At 32.3% G+C, this 27,764-nt stretch overlaps 1 protein-coding gene across 5 annotated transcripts in view; it reads left to right on the top strand.

The window, feature by feature from the left end:
• Positions 1-23,368, top strand: part of LOC139481825 (PHD and RING finger domain-containing protein 1-like) — a 37,948-nt gene extending 14,580 nt beyond the window's left edge. For 2 of the 5 annotated variants that reach the window (XM_071265335.1, XM_071265336.1), the window contains 9 exons: positions 6,073-6,317; positions 8,314-8,514; positions 9,547-9,767; positions 10,675-10,782; positions 11,400-11,518; positions 14,497-14,928; positions 16,724-20,811; positions 21,736-21,864; positions 22,998-23,368. In XM_071265335.1, coding sequence (XP_071121436.1) covers positions 6,073-6,317; positions 8,314-8,514; positions 9,547-9,767; positions 10,675-10,782; positions 11,400-11,518; positions 14,497-14,928; positions 16,724-20,811; positions 21,736-21,864; positions 22,998-23,105 — 5,651 coding nt within the window. In that variant the 3' untranslated portion in view covers positions 23,106-23,368. The remainder of the gene's footprint in view (positions 1-6,072; positions 6,318-8,313; positions 8,515-9,546; positions 9,768-10,674; positions 10,783-11,399; positions 11,519-14,496; positions 14,929-16,723; positions 20,812-21,735; positions 21,865-22,997) is intronic. The other 3 variants (XM_071265338.1, XM_071265339.1, XM_071265337.1) reach the window with 2 other exon arrangements.
• The last annotated feature ends 4,396 nt before the right edge of the window (positions 23,369-27,764 follow it).

Raw genomic sequence — 27,764 nt, forward strand, 5'->3', positions numbered from 1 at the left:
TTTTTCTACCGCGGTGGTATCGTTCTTGCCCCGATGTATAATTTTTCTCTGTGGTGCTGAAGTTTTTGGTAAAAAAATCGTAAATCAGTAAAGATTGAGACGACTTGTTCAACTTTCCGTGAGGTTTAAAATTTTACATGAAAATTGACCAGTTCTAACCAGTTTAATCCAGATCTGACAGGTAGATTGTTTACACCAGGTGATCGATTTACCTTTTGAGGTTAACCTTGATGATTGGATTTAATCGATGTACATGATTCTTTTGTGTCTTAATTAATTAAGAGATCATAATTTTAATAACAGACTTGTGAGGGACAAGCAGACATTTGTTAATGAACTCTATTACGCCAGTCTTGAGTCAAAATAATTTGCCTGTTGGAAATTAATTGTGGAGTTACTTCCCCTGATTTTGCTTATCACAAATAAATGCTCCTCAAATATAATTTCTCATTGAAAATAAAAATAAATTACAAATTGAATGCAAAATTATATTAGAATGTTACATTAAGGATAAAAACTTTCTTAGAACATACCAACAAAAATGTTTTGAAAATTATTTTTGAGAATCATACTTTTATTGATGCACAGACATATTATATTAAATTAGTAGATTTTTCAATTTTTATACGCCCGTCAAAATTTTGACGGGACGTATTATGGTATACAAATGTCTGGTGTCTGTCCGTCCGTCCGTCCCTCCGTCTGTCCGTCTGTCCGGCGTAAACATGTCGCACCGTAACTTGAGAATGACTTATCCAAATTTCATGAAACTTAATATAGTTGTTTCTTATGATGGTCAAATGATCTGTATACTTTTTGGTGAAAATAAGATTTAAACTTTTTGAGTTACGGCACTTTGTAACTAAAACAGGGGTGTGTTTTTTTTCACATGTCGCACCGTATCTCAAAAACGTTTCTTGATTATTGCTTAAAACTTTACACACTTCTTAGTTATATTAATCTTAATATCTGTATACTTTTTGGTGATGATTCAAAATTTCATTTTTGAGTTTTTGAGTATTTTATAAAAAAGGGGGAGGTTTTTTTTACATGTCGCGCCGTATCTCAAAAACGATTTATGATTATTGCTTAAAACTTTACACACTTCTTTGTTATATTAATCTAAAGATCTGTATACTTTCTGGTGATGATTCAAAATTTCATTTTTGAGTTATTGAGTATTTTGTAAAAAAGGGGGAGGGTTTTTTTACATGTTGTGCTGTATCTCAAAAACGATTTATGATTATTGCTTAAAACTTTACACACTTCTTTGTTATATTAATCTAAAGATCTGTATACTTTTTGGTGATGACTCAAAATTTTATTTTTGAGTTATTGAGTATTTTGTAAAAAAGGGGAGGTTTTTTTTTTACATGTCGCGCCGTATCTCAAAAACAATTTATGATTATTGCTTGAAACTGTACACACTTCTTTGTTATACTAATTTAAAGATCTGTATACTTTTTGGTTTGATTCAAAATTTTATTTTAGTGATATTTGTAAAAATAAAACAGGGTGGTGGGGGGGGGGTCGGGGTTCACATGTCCCGCCATGTCTCAAAAACAATAAATGGTTATTGCTTAAAACTTCCTCAGAAACTATTTATGATGATTGCATAAAACTTCCACACAAGACGTCGGGCGTATCATGCGCTCATGGCGCAGCTGTTTATTGAAATATATAACTGTGCCAAGGCTGACAAGCCTACTGCCAAAATTATATTATATTATAGTATATTATATTATAATGTAATATAATCCAAATCAGGACTATAGCTTAATTAGAACTAGTGGATAGAAATATTTATATAAGTACTCTACATGTCTGGATCAAAGTATTAACTATAAAAATAATTTGTTGTTGTTTAAAAGAATCAGGTCTAAAACTATGGAAAATAGTTTTTAATCTACTGAAGGTTCTGTATCAAAATTTAATCTTGTTCAAAGTTAATTGTTATGGTGAAATCTAACATGGGGAATGTGTAGTGTAACTACAAGTATCAGGACAAAATGGCTTGATCAAAATATAAGAAGTGACTTTAGTTTAAAGACTAATTGTGCTTTCTTTTATTTATTCTTCAAAGATATTAAAGTATACAAACTGTTTATTGATTTACTTTTTCTACCAATAATTTTCTGACCCAAAGTCCATACAACACAGTACCACAGTTAACAAAACAAAGGCAAAAAGGTAATGACAAAAACTAACAAGAAAAAAATAAGCGACGCAACATGACGCAAAATATTGTAAAATTCATTTCGTCACGCGTTACCCTGGTGCTATCAAAAAATCCTGGGGAGAACACTGTATAATAATAATAATGTTTTAATTTGAATTTTTGATAATCTTACTTTTAGTTTAAAACTTTAAGAATTAGAAATGTTTTTCATGACCCAAATTTGCGGACATGTATATAGATTATGCAAATGGTTTGTATATCCTTGCCTAATACATGTACTTGTATATTAGATTTGTTCAGTAAACAATGGTGTGGTCTTGTTTGTTATTATTTCCTTTGCTCATTTTCCTGCATTTAAAAAATAAAGCATTTCCTGGTCATCCGATTTCAAATTTTTTCATTGAAATGTGCTTTCAACATGTTCAATATAACAAAAACATCAAATAAAGTAAATGTGATATGAAGGACTTTTTATTTAATTTTTTGAATACTTTACTCCCAAAACTTGATACCCACAATTGCTTTGGTGTGGACCTTAAAACATGGCTTACTGTCTGGAGTCGGTCGTTAAAATTTTACTCTGCTTTTCTTCTACATTGGTAGTTTATTATCTGATGTTGAATTTTGGTTGATGTGGACTTCAAATAGAAGGGCATAATACCAAGTTGTATTTTTTATATATATACAGTAAATCATACAAAATATTAATTTTTATACGACCGCAAAATTTGAAAAATTTTTCGTCGTATATTGCTATCACGTTGGCGTCTGCGTCGTCGTCGTCGTCGTGGTCGTCGTCGTCGTTGTCGTCGTCGTCGTCGTCGTCGTCCTGCGTCCGAATACTTTTAGTTTTCGCACTCTAACTTTAGTAAAAGTGAATGGAAATCTATGTAATTTTAACACAAGGTTTATGACCACAAAAGGAAGGTTGGTATTGATTTTGGGAGTTTTGGTCCCAACATTTTAGGAATTAGGGGCCAAAAAGGGCCCAAATAAGCATTTTCTTGGTTTTCGCACTATAACTTTAGTTTAAGTTAATAGAAATCTATGAAATTTTGACACAAGGTTTATGACCACAAAAGAACGGTTGGGATTGATTTTGGGAGTTTTGGTTTCAACAGTTTAGGAATTAGGGGCCAAAAAAGGGCCCAAATAAGCATTATTCTTGGTTTTCGCACAATAACTTTAGTTTAAGTAAATAGAAATCAATGAAATTTAAACACAATGTTAATGACTACAAAAGGAAGGTTGGTATTGATTTTGGGAGTTTAGGTCCCAACAATTTAGGAATTAGGGGCCAAAAAGGGACCCAAATAAGCATTTTTCTTGGTTTTCGCACCATAACGTTAGTATAAGTAAATAGAAATCTATGAAATTTAAACACAAGGTTTATGACCATAAAAGGAAGGTTGGTATTGATTTTGGGAGTTTTGGTCCCAACAGAATAAGGGGCCCAAAGGGTCCAAAATTAAACTTTGTTTGATTTCATCAAAATTGAATAATTGGGGTTCTTTGATATGCCGAATCTAGCTGTCATGACTGTGTATGTAGATTCTTAACCTTTGGTCCCCTTTTCAAATTGGTCTACATTAAGGTCCAAAGGGTCCAAAATTAAACTTAGTTTGATTTTGACAAAAATGAATCAGTTAGGTTCTTTGATATGCTGAATCTAAAAATGTACTTAGATTCTTGATTATTGGCCCAGTTTTCAAGTTGGTCCAAATCGGGGTCCAAAATTAAACTTTGTTTGATTTCATCAAAAATTGAATAAATGGGGTTCTTTGATATACCAAATCTAACTGTGTATGTAGATTCTTCATTTTTGGTCCTGTTTTCAAATTGGTCTACACTAAAGTCCAAAGGGTCCAAAATTAAACTTAGTCTGATTTTAACAAAAATTGAAATCTTGGGGTTCTTTGATATGCTGAATCCAAAAATGTACTTAGATTTTTTATTATGGGCCCAGTTTTCAAGTTGGTCCAAATCAGGATCCAAAATTATTATATTAAGTATTGTGCAATAGCAAGTCTTTTCAATTGCACAGTATTGCGCAATGGCAAGAAATATCTAATTGCACAATATTGTGAAATAGCTAATTTTTTTTCAATTAGAGTTATCTTTCTTTGTCCAGAATAGTAAGCAAGAAATATCTAATTGCAAAATATTGTGCAATAGCAAGATTTTTTTTAATTGGAGTTATCTTTCTTTGTCCAGAATCAACTTAAATCTTTGTTATATACAATATACAATGTATATTCACTTTTTACTACCAACTGATAAATTAAAATAATCTTTACCATTCAGTGATAACAAGCAGTTTTTTTACATCTTAATATTTTATAATGTATTTAAATGAGTAGTTATTGTTGCAAACTCCATTAGAAATTTTAATTGAGATTAGTTTTGGAATAAGGGAAAGGGGAATGTGATTAAAAAAATTGGGTTCAATTTTTCTCATTTGAAATTTCATAAATAAAAAAGAAAATTTCAAACATTTTTTTGAGAGGATTAATATTCAACAACATAGTGAATTGCTCTAAGAGAAAACAAAAATTTTAAGTTCATTAGAACACATTCATTCTGTGTCAGAAACCTATGCTGTGTCAACTATTTAATCACAATCCAAATTTAGAGCTGAATCCAGCTTGAATGTTGTGTCCATACTTGCCCCAACTGTTCAGGGTTCAACCTCTGCGGTCGTATAAAGCTACGCCCTGCGGAGCATCTGGTTAGAAACTTGTATGAAGTTGCCAGATATTTTGAAACATAATTTGGATTTTTTGATCTAGAGGTTACTAATTTGAATGAATTAAATGGAAAGTTATTCTTTCTTGTATACTTAATTTCATGGTTTTAAGGGGGCACTCTGCATATAACAGGTATAAACCTAAAAGAAATTTATATTTTATTGAAAACACAAAAACAAGATCCTGTCATCATGAAACCTCAATAAAAAGCTGCATTGATGGTGTGTGGGAAGTGTGCTAGGAGGATTAAACCAAATACTTTTAAATTGTTAAATGCAAACAATATAAGTAGGCTGAGTTAAACCTGTGTATAGGTAAACTTGGTTATTTGATAATGTCCAATCAATTTAATTTAATGTATGCAAGTTTAAAACCGCCTTAAGAGCCCTGGTGTAGTGGTTAGAGCATCGGACTACTAACATTATAGTTCATGGTTTGATCCCCTTTCCAGCGAGAAAACTACAGGGACTTAATTTTCAGCTCTCCCTTGACACTATTTCCGAGTATGGTCTCAAGAAATGAAGATAGTCTGTCAGAAGGGGATGATAAATGGCTGGCCCATTTTTAGAGAGAGCAATATCTTTTGCACGCAAAAGACACCCTTCTAGATTTCGAAAAGGAGCAGGTTAATGCCACTACAAGGCAGCACTCGCACCCACAAAATGGAAAGGGATTGATATAAGTTGTAAGAAATTGTTTCCCAATTGACTTTAAAAAAAAATATGTTTAAACTAAATCCTCCTTTTTATATTGTTTTCAAATGTCAATCTTTATTACAATGCTTGAGCAAACATTTATACAAACAAAGCAAGCAAGTCACCCAGACCTTTGTCTTGCTAGCATTATGAAAAGACGTGTTGCTAGCATTATGAAAAGACCTGTAAAGTTCAATTTTCATGGCCTGCAACGAAGTTGTCGGTGCCATATAGTTTTACACTTGTTTTAATTTTATTAATCTAGTTGAAATGGGCGAAAGTTTATACATAAAACTCTTCGCTAAAAATCCTTTCCATAATATTTTGTTTTACTTGATTAGAATTTGTGAGAAATCTTGATGAATAAGATAAGCACCGATATAAAACCTATTGTCTTAAAATATTTCTGAGAAATTTAACTAACAGTAAAACATAACTGATATATTTTTAGAAGCAATTACTGTAAACGATGATGAAGAGATAGCCGAGCTGATTTCTGAAAATACTGATGATCTTCCGCCTCTGCGACCACAAAGAAGACAGATTGCTAGAACTAGAGCCTCAGAAAGAGTACGGGAGCAGATTATTGAAATAAGATTACAGAGAGCTGATCGTACTGCAAGATCAACAAGACAGAGGGCTATTATATCGTCAGATGAAGAGGAAGTTAATGACAGAATGGAAGAGACTAGCCAGGTATAGTGAAGAGTTCCAGTTCCAGAGGGTATTTCTTAACAGCAGCTTACTGTGTTTTCTTTATTACTGAATCATGTATACATTGAGTGGGTCTTAATAAACCAGGAATTCCAATGTTAAACAAAATACAATTCTAATGCAACATTCCATGTAACATTCATTTTGATTGGATAAACATCACCAATTTTGATGCCATCAATTCACAATTGATGCTATGAAAATGTACGAGCAAACGCATACAAGGTTTTGCAGATGATGAATACATGATTTGATGTTGTTTTCTGTCAGTTTACAAAGTTTTGCAGATGATAAATATATGATTTGATGTTGTTTTCTGTCAGTTTTATTAGAATGGATATATTCAACAATTTTGTATTTTAAGCTCTGAAGGCATCAATTTGTGATTTTATGAGGTCAGAGCTTAAAATACAATACAGTAATCTTATGTTATGGTGAATTTGTCAACCTTTATTTGGTATTCCTGAAATACAACTTCTCCTCAATCGATGGAATTGGTACTACTAAAATATATAAAATCAACAACATTTCAGAACTGACCAAATAGGAGTAGTTAGGAGTAGCTTAAATGCAAAAAAATGTAGTTTGAAAGTTTTTTGATTGGCGGCATTAGAAGATATTTGAGCAAAGTGTTCTAACTGTTTCTTATAAACTTTGGCATCTCTGAAATGTTAAAAGGTTTGTGATGTCAGACTCCAAATTTTTAATCAGACAACAGGGATCTCCATTGCCTGTTTAACGATGGCGCCCCGCCATCGTTCAAATGTCTTGCGCCATCGTCAAATGACTTGCTCCATCGTTAAATTGTCTTGCACCATCGTTAAATTGTCTCCGCCATCTTCAAAACTTCGATCATCGTATTTTGTAGCTTGTACAGGTAGATCAACAAACCAGACAGGAGAATACTATCTGAGGATAGACAATCCATTTGTCGAATTAATCAAATAAGTTTCAGCAAGTGATTATGATGATTTAGATTAAATAAATAAATTAATAATCCAGTTACAAAGAAAACAGTTTAACAAGTCGAACACGTGCTTGATTTTGACTTACGCAATCAGCATCCCCCTTTTTTAAGAAGTACAAAAAAAGACGCAAAACAGTAAATATTATTTCATCGCAAATAACTTGAGTACTGCTGTAATGATAATTTAGAATTACTTTAAAAGTTTAAAAGTAAAAACTTTAAAAATATTTCCTGTAAAGAAATATCGTATCGTAATTCCGAATTCATTTCGTATATTACAATCAAATTGATACATCCGCGTTTCCGGTTTCTTTTCAGACTCGAAAGATGCATGTTGCACAGCATCAATTTGCCAGATAAAGTCATTAAAAACCTTTTCATTTGTCAACATTTGCTTTGTAAATCTCTTTAACCTTTTACATAACCCGTACGAATCGTTTTGTTGTTGCTGTAAATCAGCCATACCGGTAATGGGTTCTGAATTTGACAGTGTCCATGAAAAATAAGCTCCACATCATATGATTTTTAACCCCCATAACAATTACCAAAAATACAAAAAATCTACATGAGGACCTTCATGACAGCTTTTAGTCATTCTCAACTAAGGGGGGACCATGAAGGCTTGGCATTTGAATGATTAAAAACGGCAATAGATGAAAATATTGATACTTCTAATTCTATAATGAAAATTCAAATAAATATAATTTAAATAAGCAATGAATTAGCATGTTCACCATTCCTTGTAATGAAGGATAAAATACTTCCGATCGCGCTACACTGTACTGCGTAGACACGGTTTGTAATGGTTAAAGTTCCTCCATCGTTCAATTTTCATCCATGGAGATCCCTGGACAAAATGATAGACATATATGTATTATAAAAAGTCCATTTCAGGCCAATTTTTAATCAGACACAATGATAAGCATTTATGGTTTTAAAATTGTCTATTTCAGGCAAACTTTTAATCTGACACAACGATAAACATATATCTATTATTAAATTCAATTTCAGGCTACCACAAGTGCAGCTGTGCCTAGAAAAACACCAGTCAAAAGGAAGACCACAAAGAGGAAGAAAAAAGTAGTCAGAAAAAAGGCTAAATCAACCACAGGGAAGAAAAAGACGACAAAAAGAAAAGGAAAGAAGAGACGAAAAAGAAGAAAAACTACTAGAAAGACAAGTAAAAGGAAACAGATTATTAAGAAACTAGTGGTAATATTGATATTTGAATGTTATGAAGTTCTTGGTGTGAAGATGGGTACTTACACAGGTGTTTCAGGATTTTTACACTTCCGTTAACTAATTAATTTTATTTGGTTTTATGACTGATTTATATTTGATACTTGAGACTTGTGCAATTTTCGATAAAAATAAAAGAAATTATAATTGGCAATTTGAGGCGCTTGCTCCTTAATGCTGTTTGTCTACTAGAGAAGCAGCAGATACCAATTTTAAAGGCTTTGATTTGTCTCAACCATAGTTTTAAATCCACAACCCCTACCAATTTCTGCCAAAAAATGTCTTTAGGGAACTTGTGTACTGAATCAAACATGTACAAAGACTGATCTTTGATAAAAAAACAACCTCTGCATGTGCATGTTTCTTTTCAACTATATTTCAAGTACCTATTGTTACATTGTCATTATGGGGCCTTTTATAGCTGACTATGCAGTATAGGCTTTGCTCATTGTTGAAGGCTGTATGGTGACATATTGTTGTTAATTGCTGTGTCATTTTGGTCTCTTGTGGAGAATTGTCTCATTGGCAATCATACCACATCTTCTTTTTTAGCTCACCTGGCCCACAGGGCCAAGAGAGCTTTTCCCATCACTAGGCGTCCGTCGTCGTTAACTTTTACAAAAATCTTCTCCTCTGAAACTACTGGGCCAAATTTAACCAAACTTGGCCACACTTATCACTAGGGTATCTAGTTTAAATAATGTGTCCGTTGACCTGGCCAACCATGGCTAAAAATAGAACATAGGGCTAAACTGTAGATTTTGGCTTATAACTCTGAAACCAAAGAATTTAGAGCAAATCTGACAAGGGGTTAAATTGTTTATCAAGTCAATATCTATCTGCCCTGAAATTTTCAGATGAATTGGACTACTGGTTGTTGGGTTGCTGTCCTTTGTTTAATATGCACATAGACCAAGGTGAACGACACAGGCTCTGTAGAGCCTCTAGTTTATATCTATATCAACTTATTTACTGTAGATGTATAATTTTAACATTTTCTTTCAGGGTAAAATGGTGAATAGGGAAGTCAGGAAGGAAGCTATACCTACTACATCATTCAAGTCGAGAATTGCTAAAAATTTAGGGCTTTCAAAACCACCAACTGGTACTACAATTCCATTACAGAAGGCACCAGGAGAAAGGACTGTTGATTTGATGAAGAGCAATGTTGGCATTTCATCGTTATCTGTCCTGGGTGATCGAAATGAATTAATTGGATTCACTGAGTAAGAATTAATATTTTTGCAAAAAAGAGACTTATACTCACTTTTTGACAGTAAATTAAATTTAATTTTCTTGAAAGTTATGTAAAGTGCAGTTTTCCTTTATACACAAATAAGCTAGTTGTCTGCTAGTTGTTTGAGTTGTTGTCTCTTTGACATATTCCACGTTTCCATTCTCAATTTTAGATTTGTATACACTCTGCATACAAAGAATCATCTTTTTTGCAATTTTTTGCCCCTTTTTATAAACTAGAATTTATATGTTGCTTGTGCTGATTCTCTCTCATATCTCGTTTTTTACCTCTGACAGTTTTAATATAATATATGAAATTAAGACGGAACCAAATACCTCAACTTAAATTGATTTGATTCATTTAATTTTCATTTTTTTGGACAAAATATTTACTTCGACCCTTGACAAAAATGTATAAATTTTAAAAAACTTGAACCACACACTTTATCAGAAAAAAATCATTGAATTTCTAACACTCTAACAAACAATAATATTGATCATTAAGAAGCTTTAAACATATTTCCTTAACAGTAGAACCGGATTAAAATATTCAGCTGAATTCTACAGAGTTATCTCCCTGTAGTGTAATGTACGGCTTTATACCAAATTTTTAAGATGGATCACTCAAGCAAACAAACATATTAGAATCTTATCATTGAAATGAATACCCTTTCCTGTTAATGTAATTCACATGGGGATTTTTTTTTTACATAATACTTGCAAATACCATCTTTTAACAAAGAAGAAAATAAGAATTTGTATTCAACGTTTTTACCATTTAAGACAGAAACATCTAGTGGACAATGGTGGAAAATGCAAAATTTACATGAGTTGTGGTATAAATATGTGATGTAGGTGGACCAATATTATAAAAATAATCTTTGCTTCTTTTTTCAGTGAACCTGACGAGCATCCTAGTACATCTGCAGCAAAACCTACAAAAAAGTCCAGATATTCTACTTTATCATTATTTTCACACAGACCAGTAGGAAAACCAGTCATAAAGTAAGGGTTGTTCCATTAAAATGTATGTGGGAGGGTAGGAAGTAGGAAGGGAAGTTTTAATTATTGAATGTGGTTCATTGTTTTATTTTCATTATGCGTCTATTACCATTATGCAAAATTATCTAAAAAATGGTTCTCGGTTGAAGGGATATATTTAAAGTCCGTTCCTACCCTCCCACATACATTTTAATCCCTAAGCTATTTATATTTAGTTATATAGGGATCACCCTGTCTCTGTATCCATAGGCATTGTAAATACACCACCTCCTTACTTGGTGAATGGATATCAATGAAACTTTACACAGTTCTAGCACACTACGTGAGGATGTGAAGAAAGCAATATAATCTAAGTCCTTAGCGGTTTTATGCGCTCTTCAACATTTCTATTTGGTTTTGGGTTTTCAGAGCATGACTGAAGAGACATTAAATTCAACTGTACATTAGTTTCCAACTAAATGCAGGAGTTTATCCATATGGGTACTTAAAAGTTGTTAACCACAGATATTGGAAATAAAATCATTTTAAAATTTATGTATCTTGTGTTTATAGGGTCGCATGTCTCAATGACTAATACCTCCATTTTTTTCAAATATAACATACATCTTTACTTATTACAGAATAGACCAGACACCCAGTTCTAGCTCAGGAGCTGCAGGCTTTGACCTTTTAGGCGGTATCATGGATAACCAAGCCATGTTGAGGAAAGATAGCAAAGATGTTACTATAAATAGGGATGGTAAGGTTACATACAGTAAAAAAAAATTCAAGGTGAAAATCAAATAAGTTTAATTCAGGGCTGTTCCATTATGAAGAGAAGGAGAAGTAGGATGAGGCTACTAAAATTCTCCCACAACTGAACGACTACTAAAATTCTCCCACAACTGAAGGACAAACTTTCTTTGAAGAATTTTGCACACACCAAGTGGTATTGTTTAAATGAACATACAATCTGCTCAACCTATTTTTTAATTTTCTATTAAAAGGCCTTTGGTCAATTTTCACATTCAAAACATTCACTGCACATCAATTCTAAATACAGAAATAATAAAAAAAAAAAATACTCAAATTAACTCAATTGACACTTAAGTCACCAAAGCTGGAAGATAAAAAAACTGGATTATACTTGGACAGCATCAAGTTAGCCTTATGATAAATGAATTTTAAAGTATCCTATGATACTGAAAAAACAGTTGCAACCTGACAATGCAAAAATGCTTTTTGTTGTACAGAAATTGATAAATTGACAGATGGGAGGGAAACAACATACCAACCAGCTATAGATCACAGCTTAATTATGATTTTTGTAAAAAATACTCTAGATTCATTAGTATTTTGTTGGATAATAATTTTCATTGATTCAACCACCCATTGACCAATTAAATGTTCAACAAAGTTCTAATTTTCTATAGATTTGTGTACAAAACTCACGAAATAAAAAACTATGAAAATATGATTTTTTTTCTCAATCCTCTGAATTTGGTATTTAACAACAGAAATGAATCAACATTACCGAAAAAATTGATTAAAGATTTATAGATACTGCCTTGCATGCATAATAAACTTTGCTTGACTTAAAATTGCTTGGCTCAATATTTGCTAAATGGCTTTTGGAGTGTTATATGAAAAGAAAAATGGGTGTTATAAGGAAAAATATTTTACCTTGTATCATAGGAGTCTGAACATTACGACTAAAAATTCCTAAACCTGACTTAAGTACTCCTTAATAAAAATTTATACAATTAAACAGGAAACGTATAATTTCCCAACTTATTCGGTATTCAAGAGCTTGCAGCTCCTGCTCAGACTTTGTAAAACGTCGCCAATGTCTGAGCAGAAAGTTGATGAACCAGGGGTATGTCAAAGAACGTCTCGTCCTTTTTCTAAAAAAGTTCATCGGAAGGTACCCAGAACTGATTGATAAATATTCCGTATCAACTTCACAAATAATACACGATGGTCTTGAAGTATAGATTTTGCGTGCTGACTGTGTTTATCATCCTAATAACGTGTTATATTATTCTTTTATTTGTCTTTATTAATATTATACCCCCGCTTTAAAAAAGGGGGGGTATACTGTTTTACCTCTGTCTGTCCGTCCATCAGTCTGTCCGTCCGTCAGTCTGTCGGTCCGTCCGTCCATCCGTCCGTCAGTCAGTCCGTCCCATGAAACTTTCGTCACATTTTTCTCAGGAACTACACATCCACCCTTTCTGTAATTTGGTATCAACATTTATATATGTCAGCCACACCGTGTGATGCGTTTTCAGACTTGTCTGATTTACACATGATAGCCAAGTTGAAAATTTTCGTCACATTTTTCTCAGGAACTACAATACAAGGATTTCTGAAATTTGGTTTCAGGATTTATATAAGTCAGCTATACCGTGTGATGCGTTTTCAGATTCATCACTCGACAACTTCCTGTTTACCGAACACTTGTATGATTTTACACATGATAGCCAAGTTGAAAATTTTCGTCACATTTTTCTCAGGAACTACAATACAAGGATTTCTAAAATTTGGTTTCAGGATTTATATAAGTCAGCTATACCGTGTGATGCGTTTTCAGATTCATCACTCGACAACTTCCTGTTTACCGAACACTTGTATGATTTTACACATGATAACCAAGTTAAAAATTTTCGTCACATTTTTCTCAGGAACTACAATACAAGGATTTCTGAAATTTGGTTTCAGGATTTTTATAAGTCAGCTATACCGTGTGATGCGTTTTCAGATTCATCACTCGACAACTTCCTGTTTACCGAACACTTGCATATTTTTACACTATTAATATTATCCACTTGCGGCAGGGGTATCATCAGTGAGCAGTAGCTCGCAGTTTCACTTGTTACTTTTACTGTTAAGTCTATTTTTGAGATATCCTTTTTGACGTAACTCTGTGCTTATGTATCCCATCATACTTTGAACGACAAAATTATTTTATGATGTGACTCTGTACCTATGTATCTTGTCATATTTTGAATGACAAAATTATTTTATTTATTAATAATACTTTTACTGTTAACCTACTTTTTTTGTGATATACATTTGACGTGACTCTGTACTTATGTATCCCGTCATACTTTGAACCACCCTATTATTTTATATTATTATTACTTATTATTACTTTATACTGTTTAGTCAGTTTTTGTTATATCTATTTTGCGTGATTGTATTTATGCATCCCGTCATACCTGTGCGAATTTCAAACGCGCAATTTTACACCAGTACTCAAAACCTTCCTTCCTTGATGGGTGCATTTTACATAGATAAATTAAATCGTATAATATAATCTAAATGAGGATGTTAATTTGATGTATGCCTTTTTGTGCTTCTTCGTTACATTTGTTGTTTTTACAGTGATTAAGATGATAACACAATGTTGACTGCAGTACCCCTATTTTTGACATTTTTAACTATTGTGTCTGTTTGTTTTGTTCACGCATCGATGACAATATAATGGAATGTGATACGACTGTCATACAAGTGAGCGGTTTAGCTAGCTATAAAACCAGGTTCAATCCACCATTTTCTACATTTGAAAATGCCTGTACCAAGTCAGGAATATGACAGTTCTTGCCCATTCGTTTTTGATGCGTTTTGTTATTTGATTTTGCCATGTGATTATGGACTTTACGAATTGATTTTCCTCTGAGTTCAGTATTTTTGTGATTTTACTTTTTATAATAATAAAGTAACATTTCTTTGTAGGATCATTAACCAAAAAGAAAGAAGTGGAAAAGAAACCAGTGAGGAGACCATCAGGTCCTCTGTTGTCGCCAAAATCTAAAATAGCGTTATATGACGATTTACCTCCCCTGGAAGATTCAGGTACATTTGATGATGTCATGTTTTCTGAAATCAATCAGAATACAAGTTTACCGTTAGACTCTTCATCCACTGTATTAGATACAACTTCAACGCTCGATTCATCTGTAACTAGTCAGGGCACCGTTGTTATTGATGTGAAAGTTTTAGACAATACAACTTCAACCCTCGATTCATCTGTAACTAGTCAGGGCAATGTTGTTATTGATGTGAAAGTTTTAGACAGTACAACTGACAGTGAGAGAAAAATGAAGGGAGATAAAAATGTCAGGGAATTATGTCTCCTTGATGATAGCTTTGGTGAAACTCTGATGGGTAAGAAAGGGGTCGGGCAGAAAACTGCTACATCATGCAGAATTGGATATTTGAATCAGATAACCCTTATTTAGAAAGTGGTTGCTAGAAATGCTTACCTGGTATTCAGTAGATATAAGAAGATGTGGTATGATTGCCAATGAGACAACTTTCCATCCAAGTCACAATATGTAAAAGTGATTAGTGTAAAACCATTCAAACAGGAAAATCAAAAGACTGGGTTACTAAAAATGTGTCTCTGTAATAAAGGAGTTTATTGCTAGAAATTATTATCTGGTATTGTAAGACTTGGTAGCTTAAAATGTATTTCTTGTATCATGGTTTTGGTTGCTCTAATGGGATTTATTACTAATTAGAATTAACAACCAAGTCTAGAAGATTATTTAGTCAAAGTTTCAGGAATAAAATTTATGATTAACAGATTTTCATTTTATAATGCCAATCTAGGGAACAAAACCATACACTAAAATTACCAGATTTACAGTTAAATAACTAAGATTTCTAATTTTAAACAGAATATCATCAATTTTACCTGCTGATACATACTGTTTCTGAAAGGCCACAAAGAATTTGTAGATTTTTACTCATCTATTACTAAAACAATGGGATGGTTTGGATGAAAAATATTGTTTTTTATTGGACAGTTCTGCCTATTTTTTTGCAAGCCATATGATTTAAACCTTGTTAGTAGGAGTATTTTTGAATTCTATTGGAATAAGCATTTTAATGGGGTTTGTTAATGGCTTTATTTTCTATCTCTTTGATATTATTTTTTGTTGATTTGGCCACTGATCAACTTTGAAAAACTCTTAAACTAAAACTGATTCAATTCCAATTAAACTGTTACACTTTTAAAAACTCTTTCATTCTGCTCACAATGCAACTGATTATTAACGACTAGTTCATAGTTTTCACTCTTTGTCAAATTCAAAACAACATAAAAACTAGTGGGAATACCGAAATAGATACTAAACAAATAGATAAAACATGCCTGAGCTGACATGTTTTAAATATGGAGCAGGCCTGTTTCTAGACCTAAAAAAAACAAAAACAGGGAAATAGGTCTTTTGACTTTTAACAAAAACTACAAAATTAATTGATGTGTTCTTATTTAAAAGGAGTTGAGACAATCAGAAACTATTTAATCAGGTTGATATTTCTTTGACACAATCCCAAATTTTATAATTACTGTACATGTGGGTTCATTATTGTTTGTGGGATAACATTTTTTGTTGGTTTTTAGTGAAAGGTGAACCATGATTTTAATGTCTAACAAACTGAGCATTTTCAAAAAACAATTATGCAGATGTTTGCATAAAAAGAGGAAGAAATCATATATCTACAAAAACACAATTTACTTCAAGTTCAATCCATGAATACTTGTACCTACCAAAAGTAATACATCCACAGTAGCATACAACACAACATTTTGCTACTTTTCATGGAAGTTCGCTGCTCAGTTTCAAAATAAATAGCTTTCAATAACACTAGTAAATATTGATAGTGTATTAATTGAGGAATCAAAAAAGCAAAAAGAATATAGTGCTTGCTTTCAAGAATTTTTATAGCTTTGTCATTGACCAGTTGGTGTTCTCAAAAACTATTAAAAAATAAATAAGATTTTATAAGACTTTTACAAATGACTTATAATTATACATATTTAAAAAAAAAATTGGGGCAAATTTTTTTAAGGCATTCAAATGGATAAAACCAGAGGATTTTGAAAATCTGACAAAAATTCCAAAACATGACAAGCAAACATCCTTAACATTCAACTTGTCTCAATTTATTTCAGCTCCACAAGATACTGACCAGCTGGTTTCTCCTGATAAAGGTACACAGACTGGGAGTAGCCTCATCAGTGACGAATCTTTAACTCAGCTGAAATATTTAGATAGAAAAATTGATACTAATGTGATAAAGGAAAAGTTATTTGAGGACCTACCGAAAAGTATTTATAGTGATTCACAGTTAAAGAAAGGAAATAGTGAAAAAACAAAAGTTGATCAGATTAATGAAAGTGAGAAAAGCGATGCAAATAATGAAATTAAGAAAATTAATACAATGGACGGAAATTCAGAAGATAGTACTAAATTGCAAAAGGAAAATAGTGATTCAAATAAAAGTGGAAATAGTGATAAAACTTCTAGAAATAAGGAAATAATTAGTAAGAAAGAAAAAAGCAAAGAGGAAAAAATTAGCAACAAAGAAAAAAGCAAAGAGGAAATAATTAGCAACAAAGAAAAAAGCAAAGAGAAAGTGAAAGTGAAACGACTTAGTATTGAGGAAAAAAATAAAGTAAAAAAATCTGTGGTTAATAAGGATAATAATGACAAAGTTCCTGAAAGTGCATCGTCTAAAAAAAGTAGTGAAAATATTTCGCAGTTGGATGATATTTCTGATGAAAGTAATGGGTTTCATGAGGATCTCGAGGAGAAAGAACTTGAGGAAAAGTTGCAAATAGCACAGGCTAAATTGAAAAAGTTAGAAAGTAAAGGCAAGAAAACAAGTAAGAAAGATTCTCATAAAGACAATAGGAAAGAAATACTGAAGGAAAGTACAAAAGAAAAAAATAAGCCTACTGCATTTTCTTCTGGCTCCTTGCTTAACGAAGGAAATTTGGAGTCGAAAAATGTGGGAAAATCAGAAAAGGATTCACATAAACATGATAAGGAGAGAAAGGATAAGAAGACAACAGAAATTGTTGAAAAAAGTGAAAAGAAAGTGAAAAAACACAAAGAAAGTGCTAGTGAGAAACAAAAAGTCAAAAAATCTAAAACGCCAAAAGAACAAACTGAGGAAGATGTCATTATTGCCACTCCACCTCATCAGGAAGTTGAAATAATTGAAATTCCTGATGATGACGATGAAACTGAATATGTTCAAAACTTAGATAAAAAGATAATAAAGTCCTATTCTGGATCTGACTATCAGAAACCTAGATCGAGACAAACATTAGATCTCAAAAGTGTTGTAAAGAGGGAAAAATCAGATCGAGAGACAAGTGAAAAAGAAAATCGTAAAAGACGGGAAAGTGATAAAGAACATGAACGTGACCGAAGTAAAGAAAGAAAAAAGAGAAAATATAAATCACGTAGTAGATCACGTGAGCGTAGGCATAGATCAAGATCTCACGAAAGATCACGTAGATCTCGTTCAAGGGACAAATATAGAAAAAGCCATAAGAGTAGGTCAAGATCAAGAGAAAAAAGCCGTAGATCCAAAGATCGTTGGTCTAGAGACAGATCAAGGGAAAGGGATCGATCCAGGGACAGGGATCGTTCAAGAGATCGAGATAGATCAAGAGAAAGAGATCGATCTAGAGAAAAGTCTAGAAAGCATAAACGGAGAGACAGGAGTAGAGATAGAAGTTCAAGTAGAGAGAGGACAAAAATCAAAAGCAGAGAAAAAAGTAGAGATGGCAGTCGAGATAGAGATTATAATAGATGGCGTGAAGTCAGTCCAGAAGTGCCGTTAAATATTTCGACTATTGACTCTGGTAGGTTAGATACAGGAAGGCTTATTGATTTGTTTGATGATAAGTGGAAGAAACGTGAAGACTTAAAGCAGGCTAAAAAGAAAAAGAAAAGTCGTGAATCTCCTGTCAAAAATTTACATCAATCACCAGCAAAACGACCTCTTGAGGATAAAGAGGAAGACAAAATAGACATGCTAATGAAAAAAGCAAAACCTCCAATTGAAAAAAGAGAAACAGAGGTTATAGAAGCAAGTCAACCTATTTCAAAAATCATTGACATTTTTACAGAAAAGAATGAGTTTGATATGTTTGCAGATGATAATTCTGATATGGACACGGAAATTCCTGAGCCTGCACAAGAATCTGTGATTGTTATAAATACTGTTGACAGTTTTCATAAACATCGTTCAAATCTTGTTTCATTACCTTCCGTACAAGATGATGACAAAACAAATATTCATGATACAAATATTGAAAAAGAGAAAAAATCTGACAATGACGATTCAAACAATTCTATACCTGTGATGAACAATACAGTTGAAAAGACTATTAATAGTCCTGAATACGATCCAGCATTTCCGACTGATGATATGGAAGAGTCGCCGTCGCCTTTGCAAGATGAAAAAAGTCCACCAGGAACTCCAGTGGAATATACTGATGTTAATAATCAATCAATGCAAGGAAATCCTCAGATCATCATTGGTGAACCACCACCATGTTCAGTGACGATTGACGAAAACTTCCCAGGGCTGAGCTTGTCACCTCTTCCTCAGCTTCCACCTCAGCTAGGCAAAGGAATTCTTGGGGAAGGAGGACAATTTATTCTTCAGAGAGGTGAGGCACCAATTGTGCAGCCTGATGTTCCAGTTGGAATCAGAATTTTACAAGGATTACGACCTGGAATGTCACCCCAGCGAGCTATGCTAATGAATCCATTAATAATGAACAGACCACCTCATATGCAACCTCGATTTGCTCGTTTGCCTCCTGGACATATGCCTCCTTTTGGCCTCCAAGTAACAACTCAGGATGGTGTGACATTACCAGTACAAGGACATTTTCAACCTAGAATGGCACATTGTTCTCTTCCACCTCAGCCTGGTATGATAAATGGTAATTTTGAAGGCATTCATACAGACACTTCACAACCACCTCCTCCATTTCAGCTGCTGCAGGGATCACCTCGTTTATCCGGAGATCCTCGTTTACAGCTGCCACCACATGTGCTTGCTCAGGGTCCTCCACCTGGTCATGCTGGTTCCCCATTGCAGATTCATCCTGGAATGGAACCAAGAGTGTCTGTACCAAGTCCACTTGTATCAATTTCTGGTCCACTTGATGGACCTCATATGACATTATCAGGACCACCAATCTCATTAAGTGGACCACTGCCTCATTTGGCTTTATCCAGTCATCCGATGTCTGTTCCTAATTCTCAGATTGGAATACCTAGTCCGGAGTTAGCATTAGGAAATCCATTGACTAAATTACCAGCACTGTTAACGAGAATGCAGGTACCTCTGTCTAATCCACAGGATACAATGGCTAGTCCAGTCAGTGATCCAGAACCTGTTTATACTCCGCCAACACCAACCAATGATGACACACCCTTCATGAACTTAGCAGTAGAAGCGTCAACACTTGCTAAAATATCTCGATCTCAGTCACCACAGTTATCTTCAAGTGCAGCTTTCTCGCGAAATAAACCTTTAATTTCTATAGCAAATCTAAAAACTTCACTTAATAATAAAATTATTCAAAATCTAAATCCATTAACTTCAACCAAAAGTTCAAAATCACCTATGGATGAATATCCATCGCCTGATGAAAACGAAGGGGATGACATTATTAAAAATAGTGATGAAGATTCGGAGAAAACACAACCAAATGCTGCGGACCATTTGAATCAGCTAACAAAGCTTCTCAATGCACAAGCTCAACTGGCACAGTTAGTGAATAAAAACAAGCAGACTTCTGTGAAATCGTCACACGAGAGTGCTAAAGGTAGATCAAAAGATCATCCATTCAAAGTTCCTCTGCCTCCACGAATTAAAACTAGCAATGGAAAAATTGTGAAAGAGGCAGAATCTACTGATGTGGTCGATATGGACGTTGCGTCTCCTCTGGATGAAAGTAGTATCGAAATTCCTGATTCTCCTGATGACTTCGATAAGGTTGTTTTCGGTTCAAAACAGAAAGAAAATAAAAAACGAAGAGATAGGCATGACAAGAAAGAAAAACGTAAAGACAAAAAGGTGAGAGATTCGTCATCGAGTGTGAAATTTAATGATGCTAGAAAAAAACCTGTAATGACAGTTAATGATGAAAATTTAAAAGATGTGATTAGGGAACTTGAATTGGAAGATGAGCCTTCATCAGCTGTGGAGCTGACTAATAAAGCGAAGGTAATTTCCAGCAAAGGGAGGCAACTTCTTAGATAATATTTGAATAAAATTTTAAAATGTGAACCCTTTTCAATTTGTTAGGTTAAATTTAGGAAATAGAACCTTTACAAGATTTGATGTTTTCTGGTCATTTTCTTTCAAATGTTTTCAGTAAAAAAAAAAATACATTTTAATTTAATTTAATATATATATAATATAAAAAAATAATATTGTTTTTATTTTAAAATAGATATAAGGCATAAGATGCTTTTACATATATTTCAAAAAAATATAAGTTTGTTGCATAGTTTTCTTAATAATAATATTTTATAGTCTTATCATTTCTGATCATGGCTTGTTTCTTGCTGATCTCAAGTTTAAAATGTTCATTCAAAACTGCATTTATATCTTTAAGTATTCCCCCCCTGTCATGGAGTGTACGTGTAAAACTGTAAAATTCAGATTTTTTTTGCATACAATGAATATTATGTTTATAACATTTATTTAACAAGGACAAATATATATGAGATGTATTATTACTTTCAACAAATGCTACATACAAAAAAAATGAATATTGCAAAATTGGCAATAGAGAGTTTACACCACTTACTAGTAAACCATGCATAAAAAGAACAATTATGTTTGCACTAGCAATAAATAAAACAACATAATAAAAAGAAGCATTAAGAAATTAGAAGTCTTTTTATATATACTTTTTATGTATACTATAAATATTTTGTAAACGAAAATTATATAATTATCAGATAGTAATAACATTATTGAAGTTTTAGCATGAATGCAGCACAGACGGTGGATGAGATCAATAAACAAAATAAAAGAACAGTTCATTACTATAGTGAGCAAAATACTTTCAATGCTACCACATCTGAGGCTTATCTTCCTTATTAAATATCTGTATTATATGTATTGTGAATTCTTTTTCAGTTCCTGAAGAAACTGCATTTACAAGAACGAGTTGTGGATGAAGTCAAACTTGCATTAAAACCATTTTATAGTCATGGAAGAATTGATAAAGATCAGTATAAAGAAATAATGAGAAAGGCTGTTCCTAAGGTAATACATTTATATTATTTATTATATACTTATAAAAAAGAAGATGTGGTATGATTGACAATTTGACAATGAGACAACTTTCCACAAAAGACCAAAATGACACAGAAATTAACAAATATAGGTCACTGTAAGGCCTTCAACAATGAACAAAGCCCAAACCGCATAGACAGCCATAAAAGGCCCCGAAATGACAATGTTAAACAATTCAAACGAGAAAACTAACAGCCTTATTTATATAAAAAAATGACCCAAACAAATATGTTTAGTAGTAAAACAAATAATTTGTATGTGTAATTCCATCAACAGCAATCATGCTGTAACAGTTATCCAGGATGATATTTATATCAGTGACAGTTGCAACATATTTATCACACCTTTAATCTGTATGATGAAACGCCATTGATGTGGGTCACTGTTGCTCTATCAAACCCTGTATCATTCTATACGATGTCATGTCACATAAACAGCATCTACGTGAGGTATATAATAAAGTTTATATGATGTGGCTTTTTCGATATCACACACTGTATTAACCCCTCCACCAATACAACCCCTTGAACAGAGGTCTTAGGATTATATTGATCTCTTGGGTTAATACAATTGTGATATTGAAAAAGCCATATGATATTTATTATATATTAAACTACCTAAGAAGTGGTGATTATTTAATATCCTTTTGGATTAATTATTGTGTGAACAATGTACAAAATTACTAAATCAATTATTTTGATTTCAGGAAATGGTGCATACATACAAACAATTCTTAAAAAATCTACGTGACAATTCTTAAAAAATCTATCCCAATGTAATTTTCACCAAAAAAAATCATTGCAGTAAGACAATAATGAGGCCCCTCATGGGGGGGTCCAAGTAATCACATAATCACCATTTTTTTGCCAATATAATCACATAATCATTAAATATTTGCTTATCTTTAGTAATCAAATAATCATAAACTAAAAATACAGTCCTAGGTAATCAAATAATCATGAAATATTTGGCTTAATAATCAAATAATCATTAAAAAAACGGCCAAGTAATCACATAATCAAAAACCCCATGAGGGCTCTCAATAATATGTAACATTATATGATATTTTAAATTTTTTTAAGATTATTTGTATTCTCTTTCAGGTTTGCCATAGCAAAAGTGGTGATATTAATCCTCAAAAGATAGCAGCTCTCGTTGAAGCTTATGTAAATAAATATGGAAAGAAAAAGAAGCATCCGGACTCATCTTGATAACTATCTTGTTATAGCCATTTGTGTTCTTTATTTAACTATTGCATAAACCATTCATTTGTTAACCAATTAGTATTTGAATTTCAATTACTGTGGATTTCTTTATTTTCGTACATACCAAATTGTATTGATATAGGTAAAATTGGAATTAGGAGGATATTTGATTGGGTTGGTGTTCTAACGTCTGGATACTAGGCTATTGAAACTATACAAAGATCAACTTTTAGACTCTTTTTAACCTATGTGTAGGAAATCAACAAAAATGTCATATGAAATATTAAATAAACAGTCCGTTTTCATTAAAAATATTGAATTAACAGTCTGATTTTATTAAAAATATTGAATTAACAGTACGATTTCATTAAAAATATTGAATTAACAGTCCGATTTTATTAAAAATATTTCATAAACTGTCCGATTTCGTTGAAAATAGTTTAAAAAATGTTAGGTTGTTAGGTTTAGAAATCAATAGAACTCTATTGAATCCATCTATATGAATCAAGTAACACTATTTTCGATTTATCCAACTTTTATTATAGCATTTTTGGTGTCAGTTTGTGATATTATTTTGGTAAGGGCTATTCCAGAAAAAAATGTATGAGGGGGTTGGAAGGCAGTTTTTGTCAGCACCCGCCACCCAGACAATTGTAATTAAAAATTATAGTGCATTATAGTGTGAAAAGTTGCTCTGATACCCATCACCCATGTAATATTAATGCAATGTGCCTTCCAACCCCCCCATACATTTTTTTCTGGAATAGCCCTTAATAGCTCATGAGGAAAACAAATTTCTTTATCACCCTAGGCTTAAATTAAAATATTGTTTGTTTGCCCTTTTCCGACCGACCCTATAAATTTGTTCCGCCTGAAAATCTTTTATTTGTATTTACCAGCAAGATTTTATTTTATTTTATTTTTTCGTTCCTTCTAAAAATCTTATATTTATATATCCCGCTCAAAACTTTTTTTATCAGAATCCTCGAGTTTTATCCTTCCCGTATAATGTCTAGTCCGTTTGATATCACGTGAGCGTTTGTTTGAAATCGATGTTGAAAGCTTTGAAATCATGATATGATGAACGCTCTGTGTCTTTATACTCGAAGGGTAGGGTTCATTAAAAAAAAAGTTCGTCCAATACAAAATTATCAACGTGTGTACAAAATATTTTGTAAACGGACGTTGTATCATATTTAGCGATGGCCGTAGGTGATCCGTAGATCAGGATCAGGATTCCTTCGACCACCATTGATATATTATTTGTACCTGACATGAACCAAAGGTCTGTAAAGGGGAGAATATTTGGCAGTAAAATCGCCAAGTTTTCCCATACAGATAATTTATAAATGCGATGTAAAATACGTGACAGTTGAGTTTCAAGTCTTGTAGCACTTTTATTGGAAACACAGGCACAAACGAAAATTTAAACTCTAGGGACTTTTTCTACTAGTAATGTATGTTTTCCCGGACATATTTTACCAGGACAAAGTTATCTCTTACAGAAGACCCTTAGGTCGAGGTTAGCGTACAAGGTACGTAGTACAGAATATAAGTGCAAGTTAAAGACAATGAAAAAAGTTCCAGGCAAATTAACTGTGAAAATAAGCCGCACAGCCCTATATTTTTATATTCGAAAACAAAATAGTAGTGCATTTGAATTAACTTCACATTCTACATGATCTTCAATCTTCAACCTTTAAATTTGTCGTGATGACAGGGTAATCTCTGATATAAATTATCCTCTCTTGTTAAATTATAATCACTAATGTAGTTTCCTAATGATGATTTAAATTTTTCTGGATGTTCCTCCTCTTCCCAAATTTCAAATTTTCTTTAATTGGGACATTATTACTGTAATATGAATTATTTTTTCCCAAACTCTCTGATGACTATTTCTCTCTTCTTAAATCCATTGGTAATGTTCCACTGAGTACTTCAATAAATGCCTCAAGAGATGAGTTAATCCGAATAATTATGACGTCTGGCAAGGCTATTTTATTTTTTTTCTGGGACGCCTTCCTACGTCAAAAAAAATCGTTAAAACAGCCTTGCCAGACGTCATAATTATTTGGCCTAGAGATAAATGAGATGGTATTTTTTTTCTTCAAAACTTCCTGGGACTATTATATTTATAGTCCCAAAAACTTATTAGCAAAAGCATACTTAAGCAAAAGCAATACAAACAAAATGACATCATGCAGATTTTGTATCTATATAAAATAAAATATTAAACCTACCTGCCTACCCATTACAAAAAATTTACCGAGCCAAGTTCTTTTTTTGGAAAGAAAAATAAAATATTTTACCTACCTACCTAACCTGTTTCAAAACATAGGGTCGGAAAAGGGCAAACAAACAATATTTTAATTTAGGCCCTACAAGAAAATTAGATATTACATGCATGGCTTATGCTTTAATTGTGATTTTATAAATCCTACTGCATTTTTGGTGCAGTTGCTGTCATGACTGCTGTTTATAAGTTTTATCAGAAAAAAAATTGTCTAAAGAAAATTGTTATTTGAAATTCTATTTAAGAAATATCTGGCAAAAATGAATGAGTTTTAATAGGGGCCTCTTTACCAAGAAATTTGTGGTTAACTAGTCAAGGTCTCTCCCTAAGCCAGGAAAATTTGTTTCCTACATGTTAAAGTTATCCTTGTAAGTGGTAAAAAAAAAGTGCATGGATTCTCTATATATCTGTACAAATAAATCACTTACAATCAGGATACTTCAAAATTTGTTCGCCAAAATTGGGATCACTCAATAATTTCTCAAAATCATTGAACACAATTCTATGAATATATATTCGAGTTTTTTAGTTAATACATCTATGGTAAAAATAACATAAAGAGGAAAAATTGGTTCTTGGATGGTGATGATTTTCATTTTTAGAAATATTTGAAATAGAGTATTTATTAAAATTAGCCAAAATTTTACAGACTATTTTATTTCTCTTATTTGTGTTTTATGATTATTCACCATCACATTCTAAATGTAAAGTTAATTCTGCTGTTATAAACCATTTTTTTGACATGAAATATTTGTCCTCAGTTGTTATGGATGTAATTAAACTTTTTGGAGTAAAAATAAATATAAAGAATAGTATTTCCAATACTAAGTATTATAAGCCAAAAACATTAATATTTGTACCCCTCATTTTATTTCATAGTACCCCCTATTTTCAGTTATATGGTGATCATGAATGAAATGAATTTAGCTGAATTTAATTAAGAAATGTCGACTTTTAAAGTAATTTTTTGTGATTAAAATAGTGCATATGTTATATATGTGTCTCATATGTCTGAAACCTAGATCAAAGAAAAATGAATTATTAGCCATTTTGCATATTGTATTTACATATCAAATTGAGATATCTGTCTCCCAGTTGTACCAGTCTTATTATAAAGTTTTGAAACTATTATTGTCTGGCAATATTTTGTCAGGGATATTGTATTTAAGGAAAGTGGTTTTTTAAATAATTTCTTAACATATTTATGATAAATTAGAGAAATAAAACTAGGAAATTTATTTTCAGAGCAAAAACTATTTAAGAAAAAAATTGTGAATATAAATGAATTTATTATTAAAGAAGCTTGTATATTCTTTGTTTTGTTAAATATTTTCATAATTTTTTTTTTAATAACTGAAAAATATCCAAATTTATAACAGTGCAAATATCTTGTTTCTGGCCATTAAGTATTCAATAGGAAATTCTTGCAAATACACTTTCTTTGCATGTATTTTTAATAGTTATCAATTTAACAAAATTAATCACAAGCACTTTGCTTATTTATTTCTAATGTACTATAATATTTATTTTCTTTGTATTAGAAAACTGTGGATTTATTTACTTTTCATGGGTAATTTTCATTGATCAAGTTTTTATGCCCCACCTACAATAGTAGAGGGGCATTATGATTTTTGGTCTGTGCGTCCGTTTGTTTGTCCGTCTGTCCCGCTTCAGGTTAAAGTTTTTGGTCAAGGTAGTTTTTGATGAAGTTGAAGTCCAATCAACTTGAAACTTAGTACACATGTTCCCTTTGATGTGATCTTTCTAATTTTAATGCCAAATTAGAGTTTTTATCCCAATTTCACGGTCCACTGGACATAGAAAATGATAGTGCGAGTGGGGCATCCGTGTACTGGGGACACATTCTTGTTTTTTTTATTTTATAAAAGGATATTCAATTTCATAGTTTTGACAAAAGTCTGTTGAACATTTAAATTAAAGATATACCTTTGCCTACGAAATCTGCAAAATTAAGTATCCCTCATATAGTGATGAATCCACAGTAACACAAACTATTCTCTCTTTTTAATGTGTATGAAAAAAGTGCTGATCTTGTGATCATTATGTATTTATTTTAATCTCAAGTTGTTTTGTTTTGTTTATGATTGTGCTAAGAGTTGAAAAAGAGGGAAAGTTATAGACAATTTCTAATTCCCCACCCTCCCTGGTGTTAGGGGTATTAAGTGTTATCCATGTTAGTCCTGTCTTTTTGTCTGTCCCAAACGTCCCGAAAATTGGTTTCCATTCTCTAATTTTAGTTTGCCTCAACCAAATGTTATGAATCTTATACACACTGCTTATTATCACAAAACAGTCCTAACTGCATGAATTCTGCATCTGTATGTGGAAGTTGACTCATGCATATTTACAAA

The sequence above is a fragment of the Mytilus edulis genome, chromosome 7 (genome assembly GCF_963676685.1).
Source record: "Mytilus edulis chromosome 7, xbMytEdul2.2, whole genome shotgun sequence".
NCBI classification, from domain to species: Eukaryota; Metazoa; Mollusca; class Bivalvia; order Mytilida; family Mytilidae; genus Mytilus; species Mytilus edulis.